Raw genomic sequence first — 11,280 nt, forward strand, 5'->3', positions numbered from 1 at the left:
CATGCCAGTCGCAAATTTGCTTCAATCACAACGGAACTAAAATGGTGTTTCACAAGAAAGCACAGATCAAAAACGTACACGTTCGTTATATTTATTTCAACCTTGGTCATCCTAAAATAAGTGTAACCGGGAAAGCAGGATACAATTCATTACTAGCACTACCAATGCGCACCCAATAACACCAATGAAAAAAAATGCTCTTTTAAAATACGGCTGCAAAAACCTTAATTAAGCTTTTGCCCTGTATACTTAAGCTTTTGCCTTGTATACGGCAATCCTTGTCTACGCCTATGCCTGAGTCCGGCTCCGGCCAAATGTGCGATTTCGTCGAGTCCCGAGTCTGGCTCGTACCCCACCACTTAAGTAACCAAAATACGATATACAGCAGTCCATACCTAAGACTCATAGACAATATTTGGCACTGGTCTAGAATCCTAATATAAGGAAAATTATTTGTGTTAGGGTACGGGTTAGCGTTTGGGTTTGGGTAGGTTAAGCAATATTAATAAATAGTAATACTTGACCCACCCACACCCTAAATAACCCAAATATTGTGGGTTGATTTGATATAATATTTTTAACGCTATGGTAGAATTCTGGAACAGCGCCAAAAAACGAACTTTAACAAACACAATATTGTACCCCTATTTTTCCAGCGATACAGAAGTTTTAACTATCAGTTTTGCTTTTAGCTTGGTTTCTCAGTCGTCCGAAAACATGCATTCTTACTTTCAATGTAATATGCCCTGCTTAATGCAGTGAACATCACGCCAATTTTAGGGCATTGTATAACGTAATACGAACGGTTAGTCGTTAAATGCGACAGAATTAAGACACTAATTGTAACACGAACACTTCTGATCGAACTGGAAATGTATGCAACCATTTAGTTAGCGCTAGTGTTAGTGATGTAATAAAAATGCTAATGATGTGGTAGTGTTGTCATGGTTGCACTTTGTTAAGGTGATACAACGTGCGCGTTAAATCATTTGACGTGCCCGGAAAAATCATCTCACCTGCCACAATTGCCGAAGCCTGTGTTAGAGTCATCCGTGACAACTTTCTTGTTGCCCGAAAAAAAATCCTTTATCTAGCCAATTTGATGGCAAACATAGGAGGAAGAAACGAATCTTGAACAAAAATTTTGGGGTTCGACGAAAGCTTGCAGAATAACACAGGGGTTCGACAGGTTACCAAAGGTTAACAACCACTGCTGTAAATGTTTATAAAATTTAAACTTTAATACCATTTCCAAATATAATGTTCGGCCATATGTTACAGTTTACTGAAAGGCGGTTTCGTTGCTCCGACTCGTTTGTACAACACCGCGGCGCTCGTATGTAAAGGTGACAAATTTAATTCTGGCTTTAAACCCGTTTTGGGGTTAACGTAATCACAGTAGTTCATTTTCCTCAAAGTGACAAAGCCTTGCTTTGCCGACAGGCGTTGTGAAAATTTCGACACGGCCAAGCTTGCCAAGTATTCACAACCTTTATCAGCCGCAAGCTTCTCGCGAATAGGATCAAGTAGAGAGGAAATGCTATAACCTCTGTAGTTTTCAGCCACAGCGCCCATGCTCAACCAGAGTATCTTTTCCGTCTTTAGATCATTAAATATATCTCCTGTAAACATAAAAATTTTATAATGTATATACTTGACCGCAGACAAATAAAATACATTAGGTTAAGTTTCTGCTCACAAATACCTTCAACTAATGTCATGCATTTAAAAATCATCACATTTATTATTGATATATAGATACATGCAACCACATTATTGTATTAGGTACTTCGTTTAACCCAGTGGTTCTTAACCTTTTATCCCTCGTGGCTCCCTTCGAAAGGCTTTTAATTCTCGTGGCCCCCTCGATTATAAAAAAATAGCTAAAATTTGTGGCAGCATCTTTCTTTCTTCGGGGATGCTTTTTATCACGGTGATTTTTAAGTTTTGATGGCAGTAATGACTCATTTGACATCATCACCGAGCAGTGCAGACACTGCGCACAATTATGGCCGTCTCGTCTAACTTTCGTGAAGCCAAAAGAGATGTAACTCTCGCACCATTTGCGAATTTTTGACATTTAACAACACAAAACCTTGTTTAGGCTTTGTGTGAAAACGTATTTTCAATCGTAAACCTCTGAAAGTATGTTCAATTCAACTATTCTTCGTTCTGTTAGGCTTGCTTTGACCACTTAACACAATTAATTTTACAACAAAATTTATAAATGGAACAACAACAAATATATTTCTACGAGCCAAAATGGTAGTATCATTATTTGACGTTTTGTGAAAAAAATGTTTAACTTGCTTGTATTAGTTTTGCTACCATTCTAACTTGTGGTTTACAAATTAATTAAAACACTGGTTAATCGTTCCAAAGAAAAACTGAGTAAGCTAGAAAAACACAAATGTTGGTTGTCAGTGACGTAACACTGTTTGGCGATTAGGAATTGCAAGCTTGAGGTCGACTGTTGCAAAACTTCTCACGAACAGCAGGCAGTAACATGCTAAAAAAATGCGTTACAATAGGCCAAAGAAGGTTTAAGTTGAGTTTAACTGAAAAAATTAAAAATAATGACACGGTTTTGCAATACCACGACATTGCTACAGACATGCTCGTGGCCCCTCAATGACAGCTCCGTGGCCCCCCAGGGGGGCCGAGGGCCACGGTTGAGAAATCCTGGTTTAACCCATCAACAAACCGAAAAATTGTTCTTATTCTACCATTGAAGCCTAAATAACGTTACAGCTCACCTTCAATGAAATTAACGAAATCTATCGCAATTCGCTCCTTTTTGTTTACATCTTTGAATGTGGGCTCTTTTCCGCCGTGTTTTGTCGCCACCGAATTCATTTCGACGCAAACCAGTTGATTAGTTCCTTTGACGAAGACACCCAACGATACTCCATCATTGACCTTTGCCCGAAAGCGATATCGGTCGTATGCAATTGCCCGATCTGTGCTCGTACCGAATGTCTCTCTGAGTGGATGCTGTTTGCTGTAATTTTTGGCCAAGAAATCCAGAACCCGTTCTGAGTCTTTCTCAGTGATTACTCGAACCTCTAGACCAGAAAGAATCTTCGCCCGATCTTCTTGTTTACCCATGACTGAGCCAATCTTTTAATTTATCTTGACTACAAATTGTACTGAATAATGCGATTTGTTTCAATCGATTTATTGTCTTACAAATCACCCTTTTAAACCGTCCTGCAGGTAATTTAGTGGGTTAGTCGATTTGTTTCGCTTTTTCCTCGTGTGATATTTTACTATTTGGATATGTTTTAGTCCATTTCTGAGTATGGTTTAACCCAGGGCCGGCAACATACGGCCCGCGGGCCGAGCCCGGCCCTAACTTCCCTAATACCCCCTAATAATTTCACTAACTCCCCTAATAATTTCAACCCGAACCCATTTTCTAACCCCACTCATTTGAAAAAAACCTTTGTGCGTGAAAGTTGGAGAACTTTGTGCGTGATTTGTAACCTTGTAGCCCAATGATTCTCAATCTCAACTATTTTTGGCTTCAGTTATAAAAATTAAAAACTATCGGTAGCACATTTCCCGTTCTACTACACCTAAACAAACAAAAACTTGATGTTTGCCCCAAAACAAGGCAAGGCAATATCAGTTTTGAAATTAAAAGTGCGATTCAGTCTTGCATGTTTGAAGACTATTTGTAAAACAAAGCTTTTATTTGTAAATTAAGAAAGTTTACAAACCATAGGCTTCTTCTAAATCACTCGTTTTACTTGTGTAATTCTATACATGCTTCATTATTTGTAATAAAACAAAATGCCAAACCAAAGGCTTTTAAAAAATAATATTCAAGTTTCTCTTGCTTATTTTTCAATTCCTCTTTCTCACCTCTTCTCAACATATGGTGAGCCATTTATACAGCCTGTACGGCATACACGTTTTAATTAAGAAATCTCTCGAGGCGCACTTGTGTGCGGCGCTACTGCTGCTGCATCCATGTTATTATTTTGTTTTACCTAATCGTTATGGGCCAGTGACCTCGTTTGCCCCGCAGCTGTGCGGATCTCTCTGAGTGTTAATAAAACAAAAACGCTCTAATCATCGTCAATTACTTCTCACTAATAAAAGTTGGAACGTGAGTAACGCGAAACTTTAAGTGTTGTAAACAAGTCAGGTTGTATTGATTCAAGTTTCAGCTAAGTCAATTGTGAGAGTACAAGTCATGTCCTTGTAATAAAAATTAAATGGTAAACTGTTAAAATTATTAACACGTCCGATTATGAGAAAATAGCAAAAACGCCACATATAGTGAGCAATTTGTTTTATGAGCAAAATTTACGGATAAATAACCGAATTTTACAAAAAAAAACATTATTCAACCCGAGTCAATTAATTGTCCAAAAGAGTTGGTAATTAAGTCAAGACAAATCACGTTTCCGAAAAGACTAAAGTCAAGCCAAGTCATTTACAAAAACAGTGACCCCAATGCACTTAAGTCAAATCATTTAACACTGGAAACAACATGAACAAAACTGTCCTGGATAGATTTAATTTTTCAGTATTGAATCGATTAAATTACGCTTGTAATGTAACCTTACTTTTTCTTACTCTTATCAGTTGGTTAAAAAACAATGTTACCTTCAGCTTTCTTGAAATAATAATCTTTATATTATTGTGTATTTTAAATCTTTTTCAAGGGCATTTTTTGTTTGTCATGCGGCCCCTGTCACAAATAATGGCCTATCCCCGACTTCTGATAACAAAACAGAACACCCCAACGACGTTAGATTTCAATAAATGCTTTAAATAGATTGCCGTTATTAATTAAATGAAATTAGTGATACTCAACAAATGAAAACAAACAAACTGACGAAAATATTTCTAACTCTTTGCGTACCTTTTGAGAATTTACGTATAGTTGGAAGCTACAGTATCTACATACTTTAACAGTTAACAATGGAATAACAGTTTGCTGTAAATGTTTAAAAAAAGTTAAACTTTAACATCTGTTTTAAATTTGATGTTCGATCATATGTTACAGTTTACTGGAAGGCGGTTTCGTTGCTCCGACTCGTTTGTACAACACCGCGGCGCTCGTATGTAAAGGTGACAAATTTAATTCTGGCTTTAAACCCGTTTTGGGGTTAACGTAATCACAGTAGTTAATTTTTCTCAAAGTGACAAAGCCTTGCTTTGCCGACAGGCGTTGTGAAAATTTCGACACGGCCAAGCTTGCCAAGTATTCACAACCCTTCGAAGCCGCAAGTTGGTCTCGTAAAGGATCCAGAAGAGATGACAGGCGATAGCCCCTGTAGTTTTCAGCCACAGCGCCCATGCTTAACCAGAGTAACTTTTCGGTCTTCAGATCCTTGAATATGTCTCCTGCAAACACACAATTTGACCAGATATAGTGATAGTGTATAGTTTAGCGCTCGAACAACACACCTTTTAGTTAGAAGTTTTGACTTACAATACAGTTTAGCTTTGACAGTTTATGTCAGTGATTTTCACTCAACCTATTGGTCGCCGACCAAAATTGGTTTACCGTTTGGTTTGGTGTGGGTCGCCGAACAAATTAGTTTTCTATGATAACATTTATCGAGACTGGTTCTCAGCAAATTTTTCCAAAATGTACGAAAATTGCGGAAACAATACGAAAGGCAGTGCCTATTTCTTCTTTGAACACTTTGAGCTTGCAAAAAGTTCAGTGAAAATAATTAGGTCGCCAAAGCTTTGCTGCAATGCTTACGCTTAGTAATTGAGTCAACACGAAAAAATGTTAAGAAACACTCGCTTATGTCGCCCATCTTGAAATTTAACGTTCATTTATTATAGAATGCTAAGGCCTATCCCACAAGCAACATTCTAGTGTTTCAAAATCCCGATCATTAAAGCTTAAATTCTTTAAAAAGTCTATACCTTCTATAAAATTGCAAAAGTCTATCATGACTCGCTCCTTCTCGTTTAGGTTGAGTTCGGGCTCTTTTCCATGATTCGTCTTTGTGGCCACCGAGTTCATTTCGACACAAACTAGTTCGTTTGTTCCTTTGACAAAAATGCCCAACGAAACGCCGTCGTTGACTTTTGCCTGAAAGCGCCGTCGGTCCAATTCAATCGCATGGTCTGTGCTGGCCCCGAAAGTTTCTCTAAGCGGGTGCTGCTTGCTGTAGTTTTTCGCCAAAAAATCGAGCACCTGATCTGAATCTTCTTCCGTAATGACCCGAACCTCGAGACCGGCAATAATTTTTTCGCGATCTTCTTTTTTGCCCATACCTGTGAATGCTGTGCTTGCAACTTAATTTGTTTAAAACTAACCAACGCAACTTATCCGGACGCTTGAAATTTCGAATGTGGACCTGAACAAATAGTCAGTTTACTAAATAGAATAATTAACTACTTAGCAGAACAAAAAGGTGGCATTATTAAGTAACTGGAATGACACAGATTTCACCGCCAGATAGCTAATAGCAGAACAATAAAGTGCCACGTACAATCGAGACTGTTTGCTTTCACACTGTTATAAATATTTGGTCGACTTGACCAGACGTAACAAAAAGTAAATACTTTGCTATGTGAATCTTAGCTAAATCTGGCTGAGTAGGCATGTCGTAGCTGCTCTGCAAAACTGCAGCAGCAAGCGATTAAAACTGTCAGCTTCATGTTCTTTTTTCTTCCCATATTTTCGTTATGCTCTAGTACACTTTTTTGTACGCTCTGTCGCCCGGCGGTTCTCTCGATTTGTACAAAAAGAAAAACGCTATCCCCACAGTCTCACACCTGTTGATAGACAATTTAGGCCTACTGGAGTCGGTTTTTTAATTAAAGGAAAAATATATTCCGAATAACTGCTGATGAAGTAGTATTGTTAACAACCATAGCGAACTTAAAAATAAGTTAAATTTATGTCACGACCTCAAGCTAAAATTAGTGTTAAGTTCGTTTTAAGGGTTTGTGTAATTTGGTAAAACCACAAGACTGCGCGGAAAATTAGCCTTGTTAGAATGCGGATAGATATGCTCCTGATGTGTCAATACGGAACTTTTGGTGCAAGCATGCACCAGTTCTAACACCGTAATTAGATGAGAAGCAAGCAAATAGGAGGTTTTTTTATTTTAACAAAAGCACGATTTGACACACCAAATCACAAATCAAATATATTGCCCCTTTCTGGTGTATTTTCAACATATTGTTTACACTTCTTTTTATCTAATTTTCTGATAACGCAATAAAAGGTTATAGGTTCAAACTAATTTATAAAAACGCCTTGTTTTGTCGGTTTTATAATTCATTGCTAAACGGTCTAGAAAAGTATTTAGGTGCCACACCTAGCGTTTAAATTTGAACCACACTTCGGCATCCCGGCTAAAACTTGAATCGAATTTTGCTGATTCACGTATTCCCAAACAATTACCACAACACATTTCTTAAGGAAATATTGTTTCAGTAAAACAGAGATACGAACAAGAACCTAAACACGACTTATTTTAACGCTAATTACCAAATATACAAAGCGAATCTAGCCAAATCCGTCAGATCTTATTATACATAGTACTAATTTCTAGTGCCTGAGTTTCTCAACCGTATACGTTGCTAATAGCTCAACTGATACTCACAAGTTTCTCGATTTCGATTTTGCTACAAGCAGTTGTTTAAAGGTATTTTTAAATTCATGATTTGACCGGCACTATTACCTTTTCAAATTGACTTGTTCACCACTCTGATGAAATATGCTCCCCGAGAAAGTAAATCATCAACTATAAATAAACACGCCTGCACAAATGAATCCAGTCACCGTCAGCTGGTGGGTGATGCGTTACGATCGGTGGTTGAAAAAATTCTAAAACAAATCTGACAAGCATCACCACAAAATCAGCCAAAAAAACAAACAAGGATTTTTTTGGACAAAAAGTTATTGAAGTTAAACAACTTTTAAAGAAACTAAACATCTTGCACAAAAAAATCTTTGTCGCTCTTTGTGTTACGCGAAATCAGTTCATCTACTAATAATTATTAGCGTGTACAACTTTTATTTGGTCACGGGTCGCACAAACACGTTATTTACGCATTTAAATAGGTATTGACAGGAAAAAAACAACTATAGTTGCTGTAATCTAAGTATAAGTATAAGTTCGACGCGAAGTTTAAAATATAAGCGCACTATTTTAAAGTTTGAGATAACAAATGATTGGGACTCAACTTGGATATTGTTTAAAAATGACTGTAAATACTTTAACTGCACTCAAGACATTTTGAAATGACTTGGTTACAACTTACAACAGTGCTAAAATATGTACGGCCAAACTTTTTATGTTGTTTTGCAGCTCTTTCACTTTGTTGTTTTGTGCTGAACTTCAGCACCGCAGTAATCCCCGCATGGCGCATACCGCAAAGTACTGCTAAACGTTCTCGATTTATAAAGAGAAAAAAAAGCCCAACTCAAGAATCCGCATATTAAAGCAAAGGAAAGGGAATGTTGTCAAAAGGTTGCTAGAGATAACACCCTTCACCCAACCTGCTTTTGAACCCTGCTTTGAAATACCTTGGACCAACCCATATCATTATAATCTGTTTGTTTTAAGTATCAGTGTTTTTTGTACAGCCTGAAGCCAGGATATTTAACCTTCGGTATTTATTTGTTATATGAATAGTTTATGTTTTTATGTTTTGAATTTTACTTTAACTTGTTTAATTGTGGAAATATTTTTCGCAAACTATATCACATTTGTTCACCTGCGCCTAAAATTTTGAATGTTTAACATGTCACTACCATAATCTTGTACCCAACATAGCAACTAATAAATAATAACTAAGGTATATTTGTTAGTGCTTACAAAGCCGTAGCCAGCCGAAAATTTTGGGGGGCCAAAAAGTTGGATTTTTTTGTTTAGCTTTTGTCATTGTATTAACTGCCGTAACGAACACAAATAACAATGCTAGCAACCCGTTTCGAGCAACAACTGACTGAGTGTTAACGTAATACACAAAAAACACTCAAAGAGCAAAAACTCAATGAAGTAATAAAACTACATTATTGTACAGCAAACATTATATCAACTACATCGTTTGTGACGTAACAATGCATGACAATTAAAGATGTGGCATGCCCGTGATCGACTTTTGTGATACTGCTCATAAATGTTACAAAACAAATTATAAAGAGTAAAATATTTGTAATTTTTTGGGGGGCATGGCCCCTCATCCCCCCCTGGCTACGCCTATGAGCCAAAAAATGTAAACTATATCAACTATATCAACCACGATCGATGAAATATCGGTTAACAAATAATCACAGTTTGCTTATGATCGACTTTTGGTTCCTTAACTCGTTATAAGTAAATGGTTGTAAACAACCTTGTCCGTAAGTAACATAATGATAGTGCATATTCACCGCTTTCAAATTCAAGGTCTTTAGAATAGAAATAATTAAAAATCCATAATTGATTTGCATTTTACAGCAATTTTTTCACAATAAAATGTAAAATTATAAACGAAAAACACAAATACAACCTTACATCCCAACATATAATCTAAGAAAATGTTTACAAGAAATTGCCAACTTAAGCAAAACAAATTTTCACAATTTGCCAGCAATGGTGTTAATGTCAACTGACAACACGATTTAGGATATATCGTTCAATAATTTTACAGTTTGCCTGAAATCGACTCTGTTGCCTCAACTGGCTTGTACATAACCGCCGCAAGAGTGTGGATAGGGGACAACTTCAAATCCGGCTTCAAACCTGTTTTGGGGTCAACGTAATCGCTGTAGTTTATCTCCCTTAAAGTCTTATATCCTGCCTTTATTAATTTGCCTTGCGAAAATTTGGACACCGCCAAAGTTGCATAATATTCGCAACCGTTAGATGCGGCAAACTTCTCACGAGTAGAATCTCCAAGAGAGGCCAGATTTAAACCCCTGTAGTTTTCAGCCACAGTGGCCATGCTCAACCAAAGTATTTTGTCTGTCTTCAGATCAGTGAATATGTCTCCTGCAAGAAAAAAACAGTTGTATTTTTACACAAAGAAGTAAAATTGTGCTTGTTTTACGAACGATCTAAAACTGTATTTAAAGAAACAATAATTGTGTCACACGAAACCAGATTACTTTTATCGTTGTAACACTTGTCACATAACAAAATACTAACTAAGCCTACAAAAAGTTTTCCGTAAAATTTTTAGCATTCACCAAAAATCAAACGTAAAAAAATGCATGGCTGAGTTAGATGTAAAATTAGATTATATTTAAAAAATGTATTTACTTTTGTTTCGCCTGGAAATGAGGCGAACAAAAGTAAATACATTTTTTAAATATAATCTAATTTTACATCTAACTCAGCCATGCATTTTTTTACGTTTGATTTTTGGTGAATGCTAAAAATTTTACGAAAATGATCCATTTGTGATCAAACGAAATTGGAGAATATTTATTTTGCAGACTCAATATCAATGTATTTTCTCTGAGCTTCAATGAAGTTTACAAAATCCACTAGGGCTTCTTCATCAAGTATATTAATTATACAATGCCAAATGTATCCGGACCATTGTAGTTATATTACACATATTTTAATTGCAAAACCCTAATCAACGAAGCTTAAATATTTGAAAGGCTACCCTTCATAAAATTGCAAAAATTGTCCTCGATTTGCTCCTTCTCATTACAGTCGAATTTGGGCTCTTTTCCATCGTTCGTCTTTGTGGCCACCGAGTTCATTTCGACGCCAATAAGTGCATTGCTTGCTTTGACGTAAACGCCCATCGAAACACCGTCTTTGACTTTTGCCCAAATGCGCTGTCGATCAAATTCAATCCCCCGGGCTACGCTGATGCCGAATATCTCTCTAAGCGGGTGCTGATTGCTGTAATTTTTTACCAAAAAATCCAACACCCGATCTGAATCTTCCTCTGTGATGACTCGAACCTCGAGGCCAGAAAGAATCTTCGCACGATCCTCTTTTTTTGCCATAACTGTCAATGCTGTGTTTACAATTTAACTTGCCTAAGTTTTCCATGAAATAAAATACAGTTTTTTTTATTTTAAAACATACAAAAACCGTCTGCCTATATATCAGTGTTAATGTAGTGACCCAAGCCAATGACTTAAGTTAAATATACTTAAGTCAATGTTTACAAAAGACTTGCTTTGACCCTATTATTAACTAAAGTCATTAGGATAAATAACTTGTCTTGTTCTTAATTCATTTCGGCATTTTACTTACAATAAACCAAAGTGTTCAAATTAAAAACATTTTTAATAAGTTAGAGGTAAATTTACCATATAATTTAACTTGTGTACAACAGTGC

At 36.6% G+C, this 11,280-nt stretch overlaps 1 protein-coding gene across 1 annotated transcript; it reads right to left on the bottom strand.

Annotated features, from left to right (window-relative positions):
* Nucleotides 1–1,275: 1,275 nt before the first annotated feature.
* On the bottom strand, nt 1,276–3,108 carry LOC146169780 (uncharacterized). The gene is made up of 2 exons (XM_083387305.1): nt 2,757–3,108; nt 1,276–1,622 (listed from the first exon to the last, which is right to left on the bottom strand). Exons 1-2 carry the CDS (start codon nt 3,106–3,108, stop codon nt 1,276–1,278), a joined length of 699 nt encoding a protein of 232 aa, XP_083243431.1.
* Nucleotides 3,109–11,280: the final 8,172 nt, after the last annotated feature.

The sequence above is a fragment of the Ascidiella aspersa genome, chromosome 1 (genome assembly GCF_963924565.1).
Source record: "Ascidiella aspersa chromosome 1, kaAscAspe10.2, whole genome shotgun sequence".
NCBI lineage: Eukaryota > Metazoa > Chordata > Ascidiacea > Phlebobranchia > Ascidiidae > Ascidiella > Ascidiella aspersa.